The 24,735-nt window shown below is 47.7% G+C and overlaps 1 protein-coding gene across 10 annotated transcripts in view; it reads left to right on the top strand.

Annotated features, from left to right (window-relative positions):
* Positions 1 to 24,735, top strand: part of AUH (AU RNA binding methylglutaconyl-CoA hydratase) — a 176,369-nt gene that overhangs the window by 145,263 nt on the left and 6,371 nt on the right. For 9 of the 10 annotated variants that reach the window (XM_036302413.1, XM_036302412.1, XM_036302415.1 and 6 more), the window contains 2 exons: positions 18,812 to 18,999; positions 23,404 to 23,454. In XM_036302413.1, the coding sequence (XP_036158306.1) occupies positions 18,812 to 18,999; positions 23,404 to 23,454 (239 nt within the window). Of the gene's footprint in view, positions 1 to 18,811; positions 19,000 to 23,403; positions 23,455 to 24,735 lie in introns of those variants that run through there. The other variant, XR_004966653.1, reaches the window with a different exon arrangement.

The following is a 24,735-nucleotide window of genomic DNA, read 5'->3' as shown; positions in this document are numbered from 1 at the left end:
TTCTTAAACGTTGCTAAGCTTTTGCTGATGCTCCTTTCGCATAAGCCACATAGAGGTCAGGCTGATGTATCCAGGAGGTTCTGCTGGGCTTAACCAGTTAGGTTTTCCTCCTCACTTCATTCCTGTCCTGTTTCTCTCCCTCTCCTTCTCCTTCCCTCCCCCACTTCTTCCCTCTCTCCCCCTCCCTCCCTCACCCTGTGTGTATGTTTCCTCATTGCTTTACAACATCCTACAAAGCCTCAGGGAATAGAAAGTATTACAACACTTTAAACATTGGTCACAGATTGAAGGATAAATATTTTTATGCTTTTTGCATGATTGTGACACATCTATTAGGAGACCAGTAAGTATGCCATGTTTGTTCATGTAGCACAGTCCTCTCTGACCCTGGAGTTTCATTGTGAAAGGAAGTCAGTTTTGTGAGCATCTGGCCCAGATTGAGGGAGACAGCGCTTGCCCCATGCCCTCTGGTAGATGCCACAGCAACCAGGCGCAGGGGCGCTGGGACCCATAGCCCGCGGTTCTGCAGCGTTCCCTCCATGTCTCTAGGAAAAATGACTAACCTTAGTGGGCCTCTCTGTTCATGAGGGGGATTTACAAGTAATTCAAAGGTGACATTGACTTGTAGAAATCGGAGATCACTTCTGATCCTATCAACAGATGCCCCTAATGCAGTATCTACATAACTTTCAGCTTCAAGTGTTTGCTGTAAGGGTCCCCCTTTGTTACATGGCTTCCTTTTTCATGAAGTCATAAGAAAAGGGAAACATTAAGGCTGAAAAAGAACCCCCTCAAAATAAAAACAAAACATATTGCCATCTTCTCCCTTGTAAATACTACGAAAACCTAATTTATAATCCAAAGCCATAAGTTATGTACTGTGATTTACATTTTACATTGTAATTGTCAAATGTCAAACTAGGCTTGTTTTTTAAATTATTTAAATACAGACAAATATAACAAAAGGAAAGTAGCATCTGAGCGTGGGATGGCTGCCCCCGTCCCATGCCCAGGGGCCTGTGTGAGGCGAGGCGCGAGGCGGCAGGAGCAGGAGGAGCAGGGAGACTGGAGGCCGGGCCTCCCACTGCTTGCCTTCCCGGCACAAACCAGGTGCTGCGTTGAAGCCGCTGATGAGCAGAGGTGGCTGCTTTACATTTGTTGTAAGTGGTGTCAGCCCAGGACACCATTACCGGGGGCGCGGGATGTGAACGGGAACATGACATTTCAAACCCAAAAAGTACGTAAGCATAAAACATTTGTTACGCGATTAAAATAGCGCTAGCCATTTCGTTTCCCCTTAGTAGTTGAGCCCCAGTTTTATTTCCTCTGCTGCGCCAGAACACTCGGCAAGAAGCTGGCCTTGCCCCTCCAGGAGCTGCATGGGAGCCATGTCCAAGCGGGAGGTGGAAGCGAAGTTGTTGGCTGGGACTTGATCTGCACCCTCTACCCTTCCCCTTCTTCCTTCCTGCTGCCGGGTGCAGACATGCTGGCAAGGCTGCGGCAGGCCCTTTAGACTGCGATGACCTGGAGAACAGAAACCAGGCCGAGGGCAGCGAGGACATGAGAGGACGGCCATTGGGATCTCATGCAGCCCCAGCCTTGAGAAAACTGGTCCCAGAATTTTGTGGTCGACGCGTAAAGTTTCAAGGAAGTGGTTGAATCTAAGCAGTAAAACTGTAGATCTTGTTGGAGCCGCTGAGTATACAGGTGGGCAGTGGCAGGTGAGGATTTGGTGGCGTCACCTTGCGTGGCTCACTGCCAGCTACCTCCACGCCCTCTGTGATGCTCGCTCAATGCTCCTCATCTGTTGGGAAGCAGGTGCGGAACATGCCTGCGAGCTCACAGCCATGGAGTGAGTGTGCTCATGCGGTAAGCCGGGTCAGGGGTCAGATGCCGCTCTACTGAGGAGCAGGGCTCGACGCGGCTGCTGGGGCTGGGAGGGGATTCATTTTCTATTCAAGGGTTTTAAACACAGAAAACCTGTCCTGGGAACTGTGCTAAACCCTTCTTACAGGCCAGTTGCGCTATCCCCAGGGCTGAAGTTCAGCTCTCTGTGATTGTATCGGCAGAAGTCTTTTCCTCCTTCCCTTCCCCACTCGCCCCCAATGCCCTGGGCTTCCACATCACCCACAGCATCTCCATTTTGAATCTAGATTTCCTACCCCTCACGGCAGCATCCGCACCTTTCAGCTCTCCTGACCTCCTTGAACCATCATGTCCATGGACACGCTCACTAGCCACGCCCTCCTCTCCCTGCCCAGCATGGACCTTAGGATCCTTTGTGATGACGACTTCCTTAAAAATAGCTGACTGCCTCACACCCACCTCCTGGGGGAACTGTGAGAGTTAAATGAGCAAGTTAATACGCAGGAAATGTCTGCTCAGTAAATGTCAACTCTTGCCATTACTTGGCTTCTCCTTCTTCCTTTCTTGTCCAGCGAAGTTGCAGCATATCTGCCTATTCCGTGATGATTCAGCTCAGGACCACAAATCTCAAATGTGCAATTCATCCTGCCCAGGAGTCCTGCCATACTTCTCCAATGTGTTTGCCGTCCACTCTTCGAAACGTGTGTCCAGATCTCCTTCCTCAGTCCACCTGTACTCCCAGACGTTTTTGGTACAAATAACAGGAACCCCATTCCAGTAGCTTAGGCATAAGGAAATGCCTCATAATACCACAGACTGCGGCAGTGCCAGGACTGAAAGTTCAGCAGCTCAGTGATGTCTTTCTGCACCATCTTCAGTTTGCAGATTCACCTTCTGCTGGCTTCCCTCCCAGGCATGAGGTGGCTGCCATGCTCCAGGTGTCCCGTGTAGACGTGACCGCATTGAGGAAGAAGCCTGCCTATTCCTGGGCGTCTTCCTTTCAGTGAGGAGGTCTTTCCTGGGAGACCCTGAGGGATGTGGGGGTCGGCGTCCGGAAGTGGTTGGCTGCAGCTGAGCACCACCTCCCCTGCTCTCTGCCACTGTGGTCCACGTTGGGGCACTGCGCAGGCTCTCGCTGGCTCCTCCTCTGCTCCTTACCTGTGAGCAGTCTCCCTGGGTGATCTATCCAGGCCCCTGGCTAGATAGATGATAGTTATCTGTATGGTATGATCATTGATAAACAGCCTGCATATCCAGTCACATGCCTGACCACCCAGGTATGTACCCTAAAGGTATACTTAACATGACCAGAACACACCGTCCCTCCTCTCAGTGTCAGTAAATATACCCCCTCCTGTTCATGCACTTACGCCAGAAATCCGGCCTTCGCATTCATTTCCCTTTCTCACACCCATTTCACCAGCAACACTTGCCCAAATCTCAGCGCCTTCCCCTTCCTTCACTGCCCCGTTCAGTCCCGTCTGCCATCACGCCGCACTTGGGCGGAACCGCAGCCCCTGAGCACCCGGCTTTGATCTTGCCCCTATCGTCTCTTCCATCCTTCCAAAGCATCTTCTAAACACAAACCGTGCCACTTTTCACTCAGAACCCTCCAGTGGCGGGTGTAGATAAAGATGAAAACTACCTGCGTCTGCGTGATCTGCACGCTGACTGTCCAGCCCCTCTCTGCCACTCTCCTCGCATCCTCCTCCAGCAGCTTCCGGGCCTCCTTACTGGTCCTCGAACATGCTGAGCGTGGCTTCCCCTCAGGCCTTCACGCGGCTGATCTCATCGCGGGCTTCATACTTACCCAGCGGGTCCTCCGCAACACCCAGTCTCAATTCGCCGTCTAGAGATGAGCTCAGAGCTCTCCCTGCCTGCCTTCTCTCTCTAACACCGCTCTTTCCTCAGTGCCTGTTCGTTGCCTCTTTCTTTTCTCTCCGCCTTTAAGATAATAAGCTTCATAAGACAGGATGGTCTCTAGGTTCCCCACTGCTGGTTCAGCACCTGGGACAGTGTCTGGCAAATGTTAGGTCACTCAGCCAATACCTTGAACAAATGGATTTTATTTGCAAAGAGTTAAAACATGAACTCCCATTGAGCTTTATCTGTTTTTGAAAGAGAAAAACAAAACTAGTTATGTTACTGCATCATTCATGATGCTGAAGAGCGTGTAACAGAAATGGCCTCTGGCCACCCTAAATGGACAGGAACTTCCTTGTGAGGTTTCCAGCCTCAGCGCCTGGCTAAGAGCAGCGCTCAGAGCACAGGATGGAGGCAGTGGACAGACAGCCCACACCGTGGCGGGGTCACAGTACAGGCACCCGCAGGTCTTCACATCGCTCCGCCGCATTGCCTGTGAGCTCAGGAAGTCTCTGTGTTACAAGCCCACCCATTCAGGACCCCAGTCCGGAGGCGTGACAGCAGCGGACCGGACCTGACTCGGATGCCTGCGCGGCTGGGCCAGGACAGAGAGGAAGGTCAGCCCTCAGCCCCCGTTGGTGGGACCTTCCACTGTGCCAGCGGCATGCAGGTGGGGACGTTCCTCCAGAAGGAAGACCAGGGTTTTCCTGTGGCAGTGGAGGCTGAGCCCGTGCAGGCCCTGAGAGCTGTGGGGACTGGTTTTGCAGTTTCTCTCTGAGTCTGTTGGTGCCCTGCCACAAGCAGTATGAACATCTGCTTCATCCTTCGTCTCCTTGGCTCACAGTGACCAGAGTGTGTGCTAGAGAATGACCTCACGACACTGCAGAAGGCGCTCATGGGTGCTCAGTGGCTTCCTGTCACCCTCAGAGTAGACCCGGGTCAGCCAGGCCCAGGTGCTCCAGGATCTGTCCCCTCCGCTCCCCCCCGCCCCCCCGGCTGCTCCTGCTGCCACACACGCCTTCCTGTCTCCTCTGCCTCAGCCGGTCACCTCAGAGCCCCTGGCGGAGCCGTGGGCGCCATGCTTCTGACCCCATGCCTGCTATTCATGGGTTTCTGCAGGCACCATGTGCTGACCGCAAGCTTCCCACAGGAGCGTGAGCTTCGGGACCAGGGCCTTGGTTTAACCCACAGCTCTGTCCACGTGCTCAACAGGAAGTTGCGGTAAGCACTGGAATGAATGAACAGATGTGTTGTCACTTGGAAATTGGTTCCAGAAGAGGAATCCACAGTGGCAGGGCTGCTCCAGGCGGCCAGCGCTCTTGGTTATGTCACTGCCACTGCTTTACCCGTCGCCTGCCATCACGTTTCCAGCGGTGGCTCAGCGGGGCCCCTTGTCTCTGTGTGAACGTTGGAGCCGTGGAAGTACAGAGCCTAGGCCTGCCTCAGACCCCGATTCCAGCTTGTTTAGAGCCCGGCCTGAGCCTTGGCGACAGCGGCTTCCCAGGAAAAGGCAGGGCCCCTCGCCACGGGGCTGTCGTTCCCTCGGGACCTAGTGATGCAGCTCTGGATCTCAGCCCCTCCCTGTTCCTCTGCTGTACCGCGTGCAGGGTGACCCACTCCAGGAGGCCTGCTTGGTAGGTGATAAAGGAACTGGGAAACAGTTAGGTTTTTTGGGGCAAAACGTGCTGTAAGGCCTTAACTGGTTTGGCTCGGTGGATAGAGCATCAGCCTGCGGACTGAAGGTCCCGGTTCGGTTCTGGTCAAGGGCATGTACCTTGGTTGCGGGCACATCCCCAGTAGGGGGTGTGCAGGAGGCAGCTGATCGATGTTTCTCTTTCATCGATGTTTCTAACTCTCTATCCCTCTCCCTTCCTCTCTGTGAAAAATCAATAAAATATATTAATAAAAACAAAAAACCCCCAAAAACGTGCTGTAAGGTCACTGCTCCCAGGTGCGGGTGAGGTGCGTGGCGCTCAGTGGCAGCTGCAGTTCTGGCCCGTGTGGTGGGCGCAGGGCGCCCGCATGCGAGCTGCTCGTGGACGCCTTGGCGTCTGAGGACGCGGCCAGCCCAGGGAAGCCGAGGCTTCCTGAGAACGTGGGTGGGAAGTGGCTCTGATGTTTGCGCTCAGTGGCTGGCTCTGTGTCTGTACTGTGGTTGTGTTTCTAGTCTGGTGTCATATGACCCTCACAATGCAGAATGTTTGGAAATAATAAGCACAGCTGACTCCACAGAGACACATACTGTGTGGGCATATCTGATACATGTATGTATCGGTTTATACTATGTACCTCACACCTTTTTAACCAAATAAGTTCAGACCATGCGTTCATTTCATAATTTGCTCTTTACTTATCACATAGTAGGTGAGAGCCAGATCCGGGCAGGTGTGAGCCCTATTCCTGCGATCGGACCCAGTGACCGCGGGCAGCTCTGTGCTGGAGGCTGTGGGACGGGTCCTGCTTGCGGGAGAGGTGTGGTCAGCGGGGGACCATTTTGTTTACCTCCATTGTTTAAATTTGTGGGTCCCCAGAGTGTATATAGAGATGGCATCTGAGTGATCCTGAACTTGATGTCCTTGAGAACGATACCCAACTCTGCTAATATTAGAATTTAATATTCAGAATTAATAAAAGGTGCAGTAGCATGAATTCCCTCCAGTGCGCCTGTTTGCATTTGAACTTAAAATCCGCCCCTTCCCTTTCACACCAGGTCTGGGCACTTCTTGTCCGGGTTGCGAGACGGGGTGCCGCACTGAGCCTGCCTCCCTAGCAAGGTGTTGTGTGTGTGATTTACAAACACAAGTGCTTCTGAGCCGGGGCAGCATGTCGGCAGAGAGTTTCTATGTAGGGAGCTGCTCCTGAGATGCGCATGGAAATCAGTCCCATCAGCCAGGCGTGGGTTCTGTCCCCCCCACACGCTCATCTCTGCGGTTTGGGCTCACACCGTCAGGATTAACTGAGAAAGGCAAACTGAACAGGCCACGTCGTTTTTGATTTTTGTTCTTCTTTTTTTCTTTTTTCTTTTTTTTCTTTTTTGAGACATAGAGGAGTATTTATTTCATGGAAATTAGCAATGCAAGAAATCACTCCCCCTTTTTTATATCAAAGTACATTATTTATTTATTTATTTATTTATTTTGTCATTCTAATGTTTCATATTCTTTATTATCCCACCATCAAGGACTTTTATAAAAAGTGTTCTTTTTTATTGTTTTATTGCTTAAAGTATTACAAAAAGAGTATTATATATGTCTCTTTTTTTTTTCTCCCCTTGACCCTCCCCTAGCCTCCCATGCCCCCCAGCGTCTTGTGTCCATTGGTTATGCTTATATGCATGCATACAAGTCCTTCAGTTGGTCTCTTACTCCCCCCCAACCCTCCCCAGCCTTTCTGCTGTAGTTTGACATTCTGTTCGATGTTGCTCTGCCTCTGTATCTATTTTTGCTCATCAGTTTATAATGGTCTTAATTATCCATGAATGAGTGAGATCATGTGGTATTTTTCTTTCATTGACTGGGCTTATTTCACTTAGCATAATGCTCTCCAATTCCATCCATGCTGTCGCAAATGGTAAGAATTCCTTCTTTTTTACAGCAGCATAGTATTCCATCGTGTAGATGTACCACAGTTTTCTAATCCATTCATCTGCTGATGGGCACTTAGGCTGTTTCCAGATCTTAGCTATGGTGAATTGTGCTGCTATGAACATAGGGGTGCATATATCCTTTCTGACTGGTGTTTCTGATTTCTTGGGATATATTCTTAGAAGTGGGATCACTGGGTTAAATGGGAGTTCCATTTTTAACTTTTTGAGGAAACTCCATACTGTCTTCCATAGTGGCTGCACCAGTCTTCATTCCCACCAGCAGCGCATCCTCTCCAGCACTTGTCGTTTGTTGATTTGTTGATGATAGCCATTCTGACAGGTGTGAGATAGTACTTCATTGTTGTTTTCATTTGCATTTCTCAGATGATTAGTGACTTTGAGCATTTTTTCATATGTCTCTTGGCTTTCTTGAATGTCCTCTTTTGAAAAGTGTCTATTTAGGTCCTTTGCCCATTTTTTGATTGGATTGTTTATCTTCCTTTTGTTAAGTTGTATGAGTTCCCTATAAATGTTGGAGATTAAACCCTTATTGGTGATAACATTGTCAAATATGTTCTCCCATGCAGTAGGTTTTCTTATTGTTTTGTTGATGGTTTCTTTTGCTGTGCAGAAGCTTTTTATTTTGATGTAGTCCCATTTGTTTATTTTCTCTTTAGTTTCCAATGCCCTAGGAGCTGTATCAGTGAAGAAATTGCTTCGGCATATGTCTGAGATTTTGTTGCCTTTGGATTCCTCTAGTATTTGTATGGTTTCCCATCTTACATTTAAGTCCTTTATCCATTTTGAGTTTATTTTTGTGTATGGTGTAAGTTGGTGGTCTAGTTTCATTTTTTTGCATGTATCTGTCCAATTTTCCCAACACTATTTATTGAAGAGACTGTCTTGACTCCATTGTATGTTCTTGCCTCCTTTGTCAAATATTAATTGAGCATATTGGTTTGGGCCGATTTCTGGGCTCTCTATTCTATTCCATTGATCTATATGTCTGTTCTTGTGCCAGTACCAGGCAGTTTTGAGAACAGTGGCTTTGTAATACAGCTTGACATCTGGTATTGAGATCCCACCTACTTTGTTCTTCTTTCTCAGGATCGCTGTAGCTACTCGGGGTCATTTTATTCCAGATGAATTTTTGGAGAGTTCATTCTAGGTCTGTGAAATATGCCATTGGTATTTTAATGGGAAGTGCGTTGAATTTATAGATTGGTTTGGGTAGTATGGACATTTTAATAATGTTGATTCTACCAATCCAAGAACATGGTATGTTCTTCCATCTGTTTATGTCTTCCTCTATCTCTTTTTTCAACGTCCTGTAGTTTTCTGAGCAGAGGTCTTTTACCTCTTTAGTTAAGTTTATTCCTAGGTATCTTAATTTTTTTGGCGCGATGGTAAATGGGATTGCTTTTTTAGTCTCTCTTTCTGTAAGTTCACTATTGGTGTATAGAAATGCCTTAGATTTCTTGGCATTAATTTTGTATCCTGCTACATTGCCAAATTCATTTATTAAGCCTAATAGTTTTTTGATGGAGTCTTTAGGGTTTTTTATGTATAATATCATGGCATCTGCAAATAAGGACAGTTTTACTTCTTTTCCAATTTGGATGCCTTTTATTTCTTCTTCTTGTCTAATTGCAATGGCTAATACTTCCAGTACTATGTCGAACAGGAGTGGTGAGAGTGGGCATCCCTGTCCTGTTCCTGTTCTTAGGGGAAATGATTTTAGTTTTTGTCCATTGAGTATGATGTTGGCTGTGGGTTTGTCATATATGGCTTTTATTATGTTGAGGTATGATCCTTCTCTTCCCACCTTGCTGAGAGTTTTTATCAGAAATGGGTGTTGAATTTTGTCAAATGCTTTTTCTGCATCAATTGATATGACCATGTGGTTTTTTTCTTTCAATTTGTTTATGTGATGTATCACGTTTATTGATTTGCGGATATTGTACCATCCTTGCATCCCTGGGATAAATCCTACTTGGTCATGGTGTATGATCTTTCTGATGTACTGCTGGATCCAATTTGCTAAGATTTTGTTGAGGATTTTGGCATCTATGTTCATGAGGGATATTGGCCTGCAATTCTCTTTCATTGTGTTGTCTTTCCCTGGTTTTGGTATTAGGGTGATGCTGGCGTCATAGAATGAACTTGGAAGTGTTCCTTCCTCTTGAATTTTTTGTAGTAGTCTGAGGAGGATAGGTTTTATTTCTTCCTTGAATGTTTGGTAAAACTCCCCTGTGAAGCCATCTGGCCCTGGGCTTTTGTTTGCTGGAAGCTTTTTGATGACTGCTTCAATTTCTTCCCTAGTTATTGGTCTATTGAGATTTTTAGATTCTTCCTGATTGAATTTTGGAGTGTTGTATTTTTCTAGGAATATGTCCATTTCCTCCAGGTTGTCTAGTTTGTTGGAGTAGAGTTGTCCATAGTATTTTTTAACAATCATTTATATTTCTGTGGGGTCTGTTCTTATTTTGCCTCTATCATTTCTGATTTTGTTTATTTGGGTCCTCTCTCTTTGCTTCTTGGTGAGCCTTGCTAGAGGTTCATCAATCTTGTTTAGCCTTTCAAAGAACCAGCTCTTGGTTTCGTTGAGTTTATGTATTGTTTTTTTGGTCTCTGTGTCATTTATTTCTGCTCTGATCTTTATTATCTCCTTCCTTCTGCTCACTCTGGGGTTTTCTTGTTGCTCTCTTTCTAATTCTTTGAGATGTAGAGTTAGATGATTTACTACCATTTTTTCTTGTTTTTTGAGGTAGGCCTGTAGGGCTATAAACTTCCCTCTCAGGACTGCTTTCATTGTGTCCCATAGGTTTTGGATTGTTGTGTTTTCATTGTCATTAGTTTCCAGGATGTTTTTAATTTCTTCTTTGATCTCATTGGCAACCCAATCAATATTTAATAACATGCTATTCAGCTTCTAAGTGTTTGAGTATTTTGGGTTGTTTTTATTGTAGTTTATTTCTAATGTTATGCCATTGTGATCAGAGAAGATGCTTGGTATGATTTCAATCTTCTTGAATTTGGGGAGACTTTGCTTGTGACCCAATATGTGGTCTATTTTTGAAAATGTCCCATGTGCACTTGAGAAGAATGTATATTCCGTGGCTTTGGGGTGAAAATGTTCTGAAGATGTCAATTAAGTCCATCTGATCTAGTGAGTCATGTAGGATTGCTGTTTCTTTGCTGATTTTTTGTCTAGAGGATTTATCCAGTGATGTCAGTGGTGTATTAAAGTCCCCTACTATGATTGTATTGTTGTTGATCTCTCCCTTGATATCTTCCAGGAGTTTTTTTATGTATTTGGGTGCTCCCTGCATTGGGTGCATATATGTTTATCAGGGTTATATCTTCTTGTTGTATCAATCCCTTTAGTATTATGAAGTGGCCTTCCTCATCTCTTGTTATGGCCTTCACTTTGATGTCTATTTTGTCTGATATAAGTATTGCTACCCCAGCTTTTTTTTCATTTCCATTTGCCTGAAAGATATTTTTCCATCCCTTCACTTTCAGTCTGTGTGAGTCCCTTATTCTGAGGTGGGTCTCTTGTAGACAGCAAATATATGGGTCATGTTGTTTTATCCATTCAGCCACTTAATGTCTTTTGATTGGAGCATTTAGTCCATTTACGTTTAAAGTTATTATTGAAAGGTACTTGTTTGTAGCCATTCCTATTTTTTGTGGCTGTTTTCTTTCTGAGCTTTGTATTTCTTCTTTTGACACCAGTCCCTTTAGCATTTCTTGCATTGCTGGCTTGATGGTGATAAACTCCCTTAACCGTTTTTTGTCTGTGAAGCTTCTTATTTCCCCTTCAATTTTGAATGATAGCCTTGCTGGATAGAGTATTCTTGGATTCAGTCCTTTGCTTTGCATCACTTTGTAAATTTCCATCCATTCTTTTCTGGCCTGATGTGTTTCTGTTGAGAAATCATTTGATAATCTAATGGGAGATCCCTTGTATGTAACTTTCTGTCTCTCTTTAGCAGCCTTTAAGATTCTCTCTTTGTCCTGAACATTTGCCATGGTAGCTATGATATGTCTTGGCGTGGGTCTTTTCGGGTTCATCTTGTTTGGGACTCTCTGTGCTTGTGTGACTTTTTTCTTTCCCACCTCAGGGAAGTTTTCTGATATTATTTCTTCCAATAGGTTTTCTAACCCTTGTTCCTCTTTCTGTTGTTCTGGCACCCCTATTATTCGTATGTTGTTTTGTTTCATGTTGTCCCATAGCTCCCTTAGGCTCTCCTCCTGTCTTTTAATTTTTTTCTCCAATTGCAGTTCAGTTTGGGTGTGTTTTGTTTCCTTGTCTTCTAATTCGCTAATTCGGTCCTCCGCTTCTCCTAGTCTACTGTTGAAACTTTCAATGGTGTTTTTTATTGCAGCTATATTACTCTTCATTTCTTCTTGGTTCTTACATAAGTTATTGATTTTTTCATCCATTTCTTTTTGATTCTTACATAAGTTGTTGATTTTTTCATATGTTTCTTCTTGATTCTTGCATAAGTTGTTGATTTTTTCCTCCATCTGATTTTTGCACTCTAGGACCCTTAATCTGAATTCTTTTTTTGACATGTTGCATGCCTCTGTTTCACTTAGCTGCTTTTCTGGCGAGTCCTCCTCTTCTTTCCTTTGGGGGTTTCTTTGTCTACCCATGTTTGATCTTACCGACAGATCTAGATGTTAAGTCGTTCAGGGGCTGCTCCTTGGGTGGCTGTGGCTCCTCGGGCTGCGGTTGCTCCTCGGGCTGTGGTTGTGGTAGCAGTTGCTCCTCAGCAGCAGCTCCTCTGTTGGTGTTGTTCCAGCCGTGGTGGCTTCTCTGGCTGGTGGGGGGAGGCTTCTCACACAGCTGCTGTTTCTCAGACAGAGGGTGTGTTGATCACGTGGCTGCTGTTCCTTGAATGGAGGCTGGCTGCATGCTGCTGTTGTTCTTCTGATGTGGTGGGCTGCTTGTGGGGTTACTGCTCCTTTGACTTGGACAGGTTGATTGCAAGTCTGCTGCTCCTCGGATGGGGGTGGGCTGCTTGCACGGCTGCTGCTCTTTGGACGGGAGTGAGCTGCACGCGTTGCTGCTCCTCCTCTGCAGGTGTCTGGTTATGTGGCTTGCTCTCTAGCACTTTAGCCAGACAGAATAAAACTCACCTTAACAAGACATGACTCAAGGGGAACAAAGCATGAATGTACTCACGACACCGATAATCCCAGTATAAGTGACCACCTGAGAAAAGAGAATTAGGGGAGAGAAAAGAGAGTACAAATGATATCAGAGAAAGAGAGAGAGAGAGAGAGAGAGAGAGAGAGAGAAGAGAGAGAGGAGAGAGAGAGAGAGAAGGAAAAAAAAGATAGGAGAGAAAAGAAAAAGAAAAAAATATATATATATATATGGAGAAAACACCACAGAGCCAAACAAATACAAACACCAAACACCCAGTAAAGAGGGTGGGGGCAGAATCTGTAGAGGCTGAGCTGATATACAGGAAATAAGGTTAAGAATTGGATAAATATGGGGAGGACCTCACTTCAGTATAGCAGAGGTAGAAAAGGGATGAGTGGATAAGAAGAGATAGAAAGGGAACAAAATAATATATTTACAAAAAAAGTTGATTTAAAAAATGGTATAAAAATAAAAAATAACAAGTAAAAATAAAATAAAATTGAGTGATGAAAAAATAATGTGAAAAGAAGTAGAAAATAAAGCAACAAACAAAAAAGAACAAAGAAAAGAGCAACGAACAAAAAAAGGGAAACAAAGAAAAAAGCAAAAAAAAGAGCTAATAAAATAATAATAATAAAATAAAAATGAAAAATTGAAATGTCATTCCTTTGGCTGGCTTAAGATCCCCGTTTTCTGGAGTGTCTGTGATTTTTTTTTTTTTTCTTTTGCTGGGGTTGAAGGCCCCTCTATAGGCCAGACCCTGTTAACTCCCAGGGACTAATCAGATTTGTTTAATCCTTCATACCATTCAGGGTGGAATCTGGGTGTGGCTGTATTCCTTGCCTGGGGGCTGGAGGGAGGTGTTATATCCTCAGGAGAAAATGGCTGCCCAGGTCCTGGGCTCAGGTGTGACTCAGCACTCAATTTGCTGCCACCTCTCCTGGACCCCCTTCTCTCCCCAGCCTCTTCCCAGATTCCACTCGTCCGCACCTTCTCCCGCTCCTCAGCATGGGTGAGTGTCTGTATCCGAAATGTCCTATGAACAGGGTTCAGTGAAAACAAACAAACAAATGCCGGCCGCAGAAACGAGGAAGACTGAGTCTCTGTGAGCTCCTCTCTTACCGGCACTGCATGGTCTGGTCAGTGCTTCAGGCTGCCCCCTTTAGGCTCAGTCCTCCATAATTATGGAATCCAGATCTCAAATCCCCCGGCGCCAACAGTCCTGCGGATCTCCTTTCCCGAGTCAGCGGTTGTGCCTGTCCCAAGGGACGTGGCTGGATGCCGCGCGGTCTCCCCCTGATCCTCTGGGCTCAGAGGTCTGGCAAACTGTCCTGCCCAGAACCCTGGTTTTTACCTTTCCAGGGGAACTCTGCCCTTCCCGACTGCAGACTGTCTCACCAGCTGAGTCTGCTTCGCCAATTCGGGGTGGATGTTATCTGTTTCAGCTGCTCATTCTGTTTGCTCCGGGACAAGCCTTGGGACGCATCTGCCTATTCTGCCGCCATCTTGTCTCTCCCCAGGCCACTTCGTTTTTATGACATTTGAAATCACAAGTTGTGTCTTACTGGAGGCAGACGGGCGGCTGGCTTCACTCCACCAACCAGTCTCTGCGACCAGTCTCTGATCTCTGCAAACTGCCTGCGCGAGGAAGGGGGGCTGGCAGTTTTCCTGAGAAACCACGTTAGGAAGGAGTGGGCTCGGTCCTGTGTCCGCGCAACTGCTTCAGGCGGCCCCTCTCTAAAAACGGCTGGGAAGACGGCGTTTCCACCTGGGAAAGGGTGAAGCTGGACCCGTTCCTTACACCATGTACAAAAATTACCTAGAAATGGACCAAGGACCTTAATGTAAGAATGGAAGCTACAACACTCTTAGAAGAAAGCAGTGGGAAAGCTAAGTGGCGTTGACCTGGCCATGATTTCCTGGACTTGACACCAAAAGCACAGGCAACAAGAGAAAACATAGACAGGTTAGATTTCATCAAAATAAAACTGCGTCAGCACTGTCAGCAGAGTGAAAAGGCAACCCATGGAAATACTTGCTGATCATTTAGCTCAGGGGTGGGAAACCCTTTCTCTGCCAACGGCCATTTGGATATTTAGAACATAATTTGCAGGGCAGACAAAACTATCAACTTAAAAATTGGCCTGCTGTATTTGGTCAGTTAATTAGCTCACCCCTAATGCCTTGGCAGGGCCAGACCAAATGATTTTGCGAGCTTATCCGACGAGCCAGACATTCCCCACCCTTTATTTAGCTGAAAAGGAATTAATATTCAGAATATAGAAAGAATTCCTACAACTTAAAAATGTGAGTAAGAATGAGATTAAACAATTAAAAAACAGGCCAAGGACTTAAGTAGACTTTTCTCCAAAAAAGAAGATACAAATATCTGATAACACATGACAATATCAGGAGTTTTGGGGAAATGCAAATCAGAACCACACTGAGGTGCCACTTCACCCCACAGGGTGGCTGCTATTAAAACAAAACCACAGAGAGTAACGGGTGTGACTATGGCGAAACTGGAGCATCGTGCCCTCTTGACGGGAATGTAGATGGTGCAGCTGCTAAGGAAAACAGTGTGGCTGTTCTTCAGAAAAGGAAACATGGAACTCCTCTAGGATCCAGCAGTTCTGCTCTGGCTGTCGAAGCAAAAGAACTGAAAGCAGGTTTCAAACAATCGTACACACATATCCATAGCAGCTTTGCACCTAGTAGCCAAAAGGTGGAAGCAGCCCCCTGTCTCAGCGAGTGAATCCACAGGACGCAGCACATCCATACGATGGACTGTCACTCAGCCTTGCAAAAGAAGGGAGTTCTGATGCAGGCCACAAGCTGGGTGGACCGGAGGACCGGCTGAGAGGAGTAGCCCTTCCAAGTGCCGTACGATTCCACTACATGAAGAGCCTGGGTAGATGGCTCTTGATGGCAGCCACCAGGGCCATGTCTTGGGTGCAGTGTCCGTTGGTGACCCAGGTGAGAATTTCCCCCAGATCCCATGATGCTTTGTTTTCAGCAGAAAGCACTTGCCTCTCACCCTGACACATGGCCCCCAGCATTTAGTTCTTTAAGAAAAGCACACAAAAAAAGAAAAAAGAAAGGAAAGCACGGAAATGTGTGGCGTTCAGCTCAAGGGAGTGCGTCTGTTTCCTGCTGTTAGTTTTATGGCTGTTGTTTTGTTAATTACAAAAATCCTCATTCCTGGAGGATGTGCTAGTAGAAGCAAAATGATATGATAAATGAGCTTAAGCTTTATGGACTTGCAAAATATTGAGTTTCAGCTGAATAAAAAGTGCCATATGAACAATGACCATTGAGGGTGACCAATCTACATTAAACTCTGTACAGAACACCAAGAGGAATAATTCCCTAATGCTGTGCTTGTCATGGTGACTGTGTCGGTAAGTTCCTCAGTTTCCTGCATTCCAGCAGCTGCAGGAGTAGCCATTGCTCTCCGGTTGCATCGTTTATATCCCTCTTCTCATCAGCGTGCTTGGAAGCACCGTAATACCTTCTCCATGCAGCTTGCCCCTAAGTTCTCAGATCTGCCTTCACTGCTCTGAGCAACAGCATTGCTTACAGTTAGATTTACATTTGTCAGTGCTTCACGTTTTTTCAGACATTTTCTGCCATATTGAGTAAAATACTTATGGACTCACCATTTCTGGCTGCTTGGGCAGTGTAAACGTAGTGAATAATGACTGCATTTTCCAGAAGCCATATTCTTTGTGTTTATGTTAAAAAGAAATCCCTGTTGCCCTAGCTGGTTTGGCTCAATGGATAGAGTGTCAGCCTGCGGACTGAAGGGTCCGGGGTTTCGATTCTGGTCAAGGGCACATGCCCTGGTTGCAGGCTCAATCGCAAGTGTGGGGTGTGCGGGAGGCAGCCGATCAATCAATAAAAATTAAAAATAAAGCAATCCCTGTTGAAAATATCAGCCTTCATCACCCATATTTTCTTTTTTTAAAAAAAATATTTTTATTGATTTCAGAGAGGAAGGGAGAGAGAGATAGAAACATCAATGATGAGAGAGCATCACTGATTGGCTGCCTCCTGTGCGCCTCACACTGGGGATCGAGCCAAAACCAGGACATGTGCCCTGACCGGGAATTGAACCGTGACCTCCTGGTTCATAGGTCAGTGCTCAACTGCTGAGCCACTCCGGCTGGGCCTAATCACCCATATTTCTAAGTATTGGTCAGGGTTCTTAATGTTGTTGCTTAAACCGCGTCCTTCCCATGAAGCAGCTTTGGCTGGGAAACAGGTGGGGATGGCCTGAGTTACCGAAGGGAACATGCTTTCTTGAAACTTGTGATCTTATTTTCCATCCCCACTGTTGATGGAGGTGAGAAGAGATGTCTCCTTCCTTTGGAAGGTCCAGAGGTGGGAGCAGCTGTGAGTGCGGGCGGCTGCCAGGTGCTTGGCGTCCTGTGGCTCACTGTCAGGCAGAAGTTGGTTTTTGTATGGAATCACCTTCCTGTTTTAATTGTCATTGGTAACTAACACAGAAAAAGGGTGTAAACTTGTGGCCAACCCAGACACTGAGCTTGTGTGCCTTTTTTCCTCTGAAACTTAGCAATCATCCAGCCCTTGTCTCCGGGCACCAGGGCCTGGACAGCTACTCTAAGGACAAGGTTTAGACGAATCTTAGCAGTGTCCCTGTTTCATATTGAAGCTACCAATAGTGCCTGCTCTTTAAAAATTTTTTTTTTTAATTTTAAAGTATATTTTTATTGTTGATAGTGTTACAGATGTCTCCCATTCATCCCCTTTAACCCCCCTCCACCCAGCCCCCAACCTCCCCCGCCCAGGTCATCACCACCTTATTGCCCGTGTCCATGGGCTCTGCATATAAGAATGTAAGTTCTTTGGTTTATCTCTTCTCGTCCTCCCAACTCCATGTCGAGGTGTGTCAGTCTGTCCCATGCCTCCATGCTTCGGGTCTTATTTTGTTGGTCAGTTCATTTTGTTCATTAGATTCCACAAATAAGTGAAATCATGTGATATTTTTCTTTCTCTGACTGGCTTATTTCCCTTAGCATAATGCTCTCCAGGTCCATCCATGCTGTTGCAAATGGTAGGAGTTCCTTCCTTTTTACAGCAGCGTAGTATTCCATTGTGTAGATGTACCACAGTTCTTAATCCACTCATCTGCTGATGGGAACAGGGGCTGTTTCCTGATCTTAGCTATTGTAAATTGTGCTGCTATGGGTGCATATATCCTTTCTGATTGGTGTTTCTGGTTTCTTGGGATATATTCCTAGAAGTGGGATCACTGGGTCAAATGGGAGTTCCATTTTTAGTTTTTTTGAGGAAACTCCATACTGTTTTCCACAGTGGCTGCACCAGTCTGCATTCCCACCAGCAGTGCACCAGGGTTCCCTCTTCTCCACGTCCTTGCCAGCACTTGTTGTTTGTTGATGGTAGCTATTCTGGCAGTTGTGAGGCGGTAGCTCATTGTGGTTTTAATTTGCATCTCTCTGATGATCAGTGACTTTGAGCATCTTTTCATTTGTCTCTTGAGAATAGTGCCTGCTCTTGTTGTGCTTTCTCTCAAATGAGCTCCCAACCTCAGTGTCAGGCAGTTAGTGCTCACACTGAAAAATAACTTGGCACCAAGCCCATTTTTATGAGTAACTGTCTGCTTTTATGTTTATTAAATTAGAATTAGTTCACGTGTCATTTACTATAAATGATTCTTTAAAAGCACATGAGCTGAATTTCTCAGAATTGATGAGTTTTACCTAAGCCGATGGGCCTGTCCTCAATCCCCCATGCATGGCCGAGGTGCAGTGAGCTGGCCCCATGTGCACCTGCTACCTGCTGGTGAGGACAGGGTTCCATTCGGGAGCTCAACAGTGCGCTGCAAAGAGCAGTCTGTGCCAGGTCTCTTAGTAAAGACAGAAGATTCTCAAGTGCTTCTTGATGTTAACTTTATAAACCAACTAGAGGCTCGGTGCACGAATTTGTGCATGGGTGGGGTCCCCCGATCACCCCACAGCCGGTCAGGGGGAGGGACTACGGGAGGTTGGCTGTAGGAGTGCACTTACCACCAGGGGGCAGCTCCTGCGTTGAGCGTCTGCCCTGGTGGTCAGTGCACATCATAGCAACTGGTCGACCTGTCGTTCCCATCGTTCCAGTTGTTTGGTCCTAACAGTCACTTAGGCTTTTATATATATAGATTAAAAGATTGAATTAGTTTTCCAGTTACTAATTTTGACATACAAACTTATGGCCCTGGTTTATTTTTATAAATGAAGAAATGAAATTTTGAAATGTTAGACCTAATGGGTAGCAGATCATTGCCTGCATTTTCTCTCTCCTCCATTCCACAGGGGGGACGCAGCGCCTGCCACGTGCCATTGGGATGTCCCTGGCCAAGGAGCTCATCTTCTCTGCACGGGTGCTCGATGGCCAAGAAGCCAAAGCAGTGGGCTTGGTCAGCCATGTCCTAGAGCAGAACCAGGAGGGCGATGCTGCCTATAGAAAGGCCTTAGACCTGGCGAGAGAGTTCTTACCTCAGGTACCTCCCATCCCCCTTCCTTTTTCCTCTTTTTAGGTAACTTTATAGCTAACTAACAGACAACGATCATTTCACACAGCCTTAACGTCCTTAGCTTGCTTTCCAAGTAGAGAAGTCCATGGCAGCCACAGAGTTAGAGCTAGTTGCTGTGCTAGGTTAGCATCGGCAGCTCAGAGCTAGAATTAGTTGCTGTGCTGGGTTAGCATTGGCAGCGCAGAGCTAGAACTAGTTGCTGTGCTGGTTTAGCATTGGCAGCGCAGAGCTAGAACTAGTTGCTGTTCTGGGTTAGCATCAGCAGCCACAGAGCTAGAACTAGTTGCTGTGCTAGGTTAGCATCGGCAGCGCAGAGCTAGAACTAGTTGCTGTGCTAGGTTAGCATTGGCAGCGCAGAGCTAGAGCTAGTTGCTGCGCTGGGTTAGCATTGGCAGCGCAGAGCTAGAGCTAGTTGCTGCGCTGGGTTAGCATTGGCAGCCACAGAGCTAACCTGCAGACAGAGGAGGCCGAGGACACGCTGCTCACTGTGAGGTGTGTCACAGGCATGTTCATCTCATGCCAGGACTTCCCAGCCGAGAGGGTCTTGTTATATAAACAGTTAGCGACTCCTCTTTATCCCCAGGGGAGCACCAGGTGTGACACCCCTACCCATTTCTGGAGTCAAAAATTCCTTGTGAACTCCCTCACCTAATGCAAACAGACGCAGTCTATTTGGGGTCACGGATTCCTTGGGACTCGCGTGCTCTCCCTTTCAAGAACCCCTCGCATTTGCTGGGAGCTTTACTTCCAGTGTCAGAATGTGTTCCTGGAGTCCTTTGCTGTCAGAAAAAGGCCAGGCCTGCTGTGACACACCTGTCCCAGATCTGTCAGAGGTGACACACCTGTCCCAGGGCTGTCAGAGGTGACACACCTGTCCCAGGGCTATGAGGTGACACACCTGCCCCAGGGCTGTCAGAGGTGACACACCTATCCCCAGAGCTGTCAGAGGTGACACACCTGTCCCAGGGCTATGAGGTGACACACCTGCCCCAGGGCTGTCAGAGGTGACACACCTGTCCCAGGGCTATGAGGTGACACACCTGTCCCAGGGCTGTCAGAGGGGACACACCTGTCCCAGGCTAGGTGACACACCTGTCCCAGGGCTGTCAGAGGTGACACACCTGTCCCAGGGCTGTCAGAGGTGACACACCTGTCCCAGGGCTGTCAGAGGTGACACCCATGTCCCCAGGGCTATCAGAGGTGACACACCTGTCCCAGGGCTATGAGGTGACACACCTGTCCCAGGGCTGTCAGAGGTGACACACCTGTCCCAGGGCTGTCAGAGTTGACACACCTGCCCCAGGGCTGTCAGTTGACACACCTGTCCCAGGGCTATCAGAGGTGACGCACCTGTCCCAGGGCTAGGAGGTGACACACCTGTCCCAGGGCTAGGAGGTGACACACCTGTCCCAGGGCTGTCAGAGGGGACACACCTGTCCCCAGGGCTGTCAGAGGTAACACACCTATCCCCAGGGCTGTCAGAGGTGACACACCTATCCCCAGAGCTGTCAGAGGTGACACACCTGTCCCAGGGCTATGAGGTGACACACCTGCCCCAGGGCTTTCAGAGGTGACACACCTGTCCCAGGGCTATGAGGTGACACACCTGTCCCAGGGCTGTGAGGTGACACTCCTGTCCCAGGGCTGTCAGAGGGGACACACTGGTCCCAGGGCTGTCAGAGGTGACACACCTATCCCCAGGGCTGTCAGAGGTGACACACCTGTCCCAGGGCTGTCAAAGGTAACACACCTGTCCCAGGGCTATGAGGTGACACACCCGTCTTAGGGCTGTCAGAGGTGACATACCTGTCCCAGGGCTGTCAGAGGTGACATACCTGTCTCCAGGGCTGTCAGAGGTAACACACCTGTCCCAGGGCTGTCAGAGGTGACATACCTGTCCCAGGCTGTCAGAGGTGACACACCTATCCCCAGGGCTGTCAGAGGTGACACACCTATCCCCAGGGCTGTCAGAGGTGGCACACCTATCCCCAGGGCTGTCAGAGGTGGCACACCTCTCCCAGGGCTGTCAGAGGTAACACACCTGTCCCAGGGCTATGAGGTGACACACCCATCCCAGGGCTGTCAGAGGTGACACACCCATCCCAGGGCTGTCAGAGGTGACACACCCATCCCAGGGCTGTCAGAGGTGACACAGCTGTCCCAGGGCTATGAGGTGACACACTTGTCCCAGGGGCTGTCAGGGGCTGGTGCTGGTACTGCTTCAGTCCTCCTCGATTAGCATGTGAGCTCTAAGCTCTCTCAGAACAGGGCCCTCAGATAATTTGTTCCCCATGGAAGGCAACAGAGCCTTACACTCTGAATCGATGGAGAGGGAGCAAATAGAAAAGACTGTTATTGCTGTTAAGAAAAAAAAAGACACTCACTGTTACTTCAGTAATTATATTTCTCAAAAATTTTAGGGAAATGTCTACCTTTAGAGGGATTAAAGGTACAGGTATCAGAAGTCATAGTTTAAATGTTAGCTGACTGCCCTTGGCTTCCACCTTCATGACCAACCCGTCAGGTAAATCCGGCGCTTGAGCAGGCTGTGGCCTGGTCCCAGTCCTGATAGGTACTCCGGCTGGATGGAGTTCAGCTCCTCTCCAGAGCCCCACCCTGCGTCCCGGGTCCTCTCGCTCCAGAATCGTCAGTCTCCCGCTCCAGAATCGTCAGTCTCCGAGACCCTCGGGGCGTTGGTGCCGTCACTGTCCTCAGCTCCCCCTGTGCGGTCCCCCCCACTTTCCCGCCCCGGCTGCTGTGCACCCCATGCTCCACATGGGAGCACCGCGGGCCTCCTGTGGCGCCTGGGGACCGGCCTCTGAGAACACGAGTGGCAGAAACGATGATGCTGAGTGACATCAGCAGATGCCTAACTGACGCCAGATGCAGAAGTTACATAGCCATTGGGGGCGGGGGGGTCATCTTTATTTTATGGTCTTTGTCACTGAAAGGTGACTCTTCCAAATAACTAGAAAGCTTCTCTGAACTTCCTATTTCCAGTTGATTTCTGTATTGGATGTCACTTCCATTTTCCTGTCTGAGAAAAAGGCTTATCTAGAGGAGAGGCATTGGTTTAGTATCTGGGAGAGCAGCTAAGCCAACCAGCCGGTATCTAAGCCTTTCCGGTTCCCTGAGCCTTGCTGGCCAGGGTGTGGCTGCGGCAGAGCCTGGCGGCCCTGGGAGCACGCTGGCCAGCAGCCGGCCCAGCCCGAGGGGGGGGGGCGCTCAGTGAGGGGAGCACTGGTGTAAAAATAAATGAGCTGATGTTTCCTAAAGAGCACTTCTGTGTGCGCACCAGGGTGCAGATCCTGCTGGAAGATTTGTAGCCTGGGCCCAGGGTGGGGGGGGGGAGGGGGGGTGGCTGGCGAGCGCCTCCAGCGCCCTGAGGAGGAGGAGGAGGAGGAGGAGAGCCTCTTCCAGATAGACTTGGTCCAGCCCCCCACGCCCTGGGGTCCTTCTGTCCCTGTTACTTAGAGCCTCCCTTTCATTGTCATTCAAATAACGTTTCACAACAGGCCATTGAGTTCTAAGCCTGGGTGCATCACCAGCTGAGTCTCAGGGCTGGGGGCTTCCGGGACACGAGTCCTGCTTTCCTTCTCCCGGGACACCCTGTTCTTCCTCGTGACCCTCACATCCGAGGGACTTCCTGGGACGCTGGGCCCTGGCTGAGGCCCGTTCCGCTGTAGGTCACCATCGTGGTTAGTTCTCCAGGCCCTTGGAGGAGACAGCCCGTGTCTGAAACACTGCGCCACCCCCATGGGGATGGATGTCTGACAATGTGGAGGACACCGTCACACTCCAGCGGCTGTGGTGTCCTGTCCAACACGCTGTCTCCTTTCCTTTTTTCTTAACTTCCAGGGAGATTTGCTGGAGAAAGGTAAGTCCCATGCGACCTCCCAGCGCGCAGCCTGCCAGCTGCATCCTATGGAGGCTGCAGCGCACGCCACACGCACGTGGAGGGGAGCTGCTCCGTTTCCTGCCTAAGGCCTCGCAGGGCTCCTAGAGAGACTTCTGCCCATCAGCTGCCTCTGAACAGCCATGGCTGCCTCCCGGCCTCGGATCCAGCAATGGGAACCTTTAGATTCTGTTGAGATATATAGCATAATTATCATAGATCTGTGGTCGGCAAACTGCGGCTCGCAAGCCACATGTGGCTTTTTGGCCCCTTGAGTGTGGCTCTTCCTAAGCCTTAGGAGTACCCTAATTAAGTTAATAACAATGTACCTACCTATATAGTTTAAGTTTAAAAATGTTGGCTCTCAAAAGAAATTTCAATCGTTGTACTGTTGATATTTGGCTCTGTTGACTAATGAGTTTGCCGACCACTGGCATAGATAGTGATTAAATCTGTTTTTTTAATTTTAATTTTAGGGACCTGTTGCAATGCGAGTGGCAAAATTAGCAATTAATCAGGGGATGGAGGTAAGTTACTTAATGGTTGAGTTTTGTTGGAGTAGGTAATGGAGATTTAATTTAAATGAACCATCTTTAGACTTCTACATTATATTTTAATGTTCTAAAATATAGCTGTTTCAATGCCACTGTTACTGAAAGCTACTGAGATTCTTTTTATTTTATTTTATCTTTATTGTTGAAAATATTACAGATGTCCCTTTTTTTCCCCATTGACCCCCTCCACCCACCCCCCACCCCTACCCCAGGCCTTCACCGCACTATTGTCTGTGTCCATGGGCTGTGCATATATGCATGCAAGGTCTTTAGTTAATCTCTTCCCAACCCCCACCCCCCGCCTTCCCTCTGAGATTCCACAGTCTGTTCTATGCTTCTGTGTCTCTGGGTCTGTTTTGTTCATCAGTTTATTGTGTTCATTGCCTTTCTCTGACTGACTTATTTCACTTAGCATAATACTCGTTTAATTCTGCAAATAGGTGTTAGTGAACTTATCATAATCACAGAATTCGGTGATTTCTCTGATGGCCGCACAGCTTGTGGTTTTCCCACTGAGTTACTAGACTTCCTGACTGTAGTCCATGGAGAACCAGAGCAAAGGGCCTTCTGCGCATTCTCAGTGCCGGCACCTTGATAGCGAACACGCATGGGGCGCCTGGCTCTGCACCTTGCACTCCTAGGTGCTGCCTGCTTCACGCGTCTCCCTGCAGGTGCTGCCAGGCGTGTCCTGGACCATCCTGGGCGGGGCTACGGCAGTGGAGGCCAGGCTGGGCCGGGCAAGGCAGGCAGCCGTTGGCGTGGGCTTGCACTTGCAGCAGTTCTATTTTGGTTAAATGATGGAGTTTTTAAGAAAGATGCTTATTCCTTGCATATCCAGAGCCCACTGTATTATCCTGGGCTTCCTAGCAGTAAAAAGAAATTGAATTTGTTAGCAATAACGCAGTTTTTAACATTTACAAAGTACTTGATTGGTTTTTAAAATTCTTACATAATAGTAACAATATTTAATAGCAAACACCTTATGTAACCCTGGCTGTGTGCCCTGGCCGTCTCACACACATACACCCCCCCCCCCCCCCACACACACACCTCATTTTATTGCACTTTATTGTGCTTAACAGATAATTGCATTTCCATCAACAACCAGGCAAGACCCTCCAACAGCACAGACACGCGGACTCACTGAAGCCTTAGGTGATGGCTAGCATTTTTAGCAGTAAAATATGTTTTAACTAAGAAATGTTGCCTTAGACATAGTGCTGTTGCACACTTAATGGACTACAGTGTAGTGTA

The sequence above is a fragment of the Myotis myotis genome, unplaced genomic scaffold (assembly GCF_014108235.1).
Source record: "Myotis myotis isolate mMyoMyo1 unplaced genomic scaffold, mMyoMyo1.p scaffold_m19_p_31, whole genome shotgun sequence".
NCBI lineage: Eukaryota > Metazoa > Chordata > Mammalia > Chiroptera > Vespertilionidae > Myotis > Myotis myotis.
The sequence above is the reverse complement of the archived record's forward strand: the minus strand, read 5'-3'. Positions and strand labels throughout refer to the sequence as shown.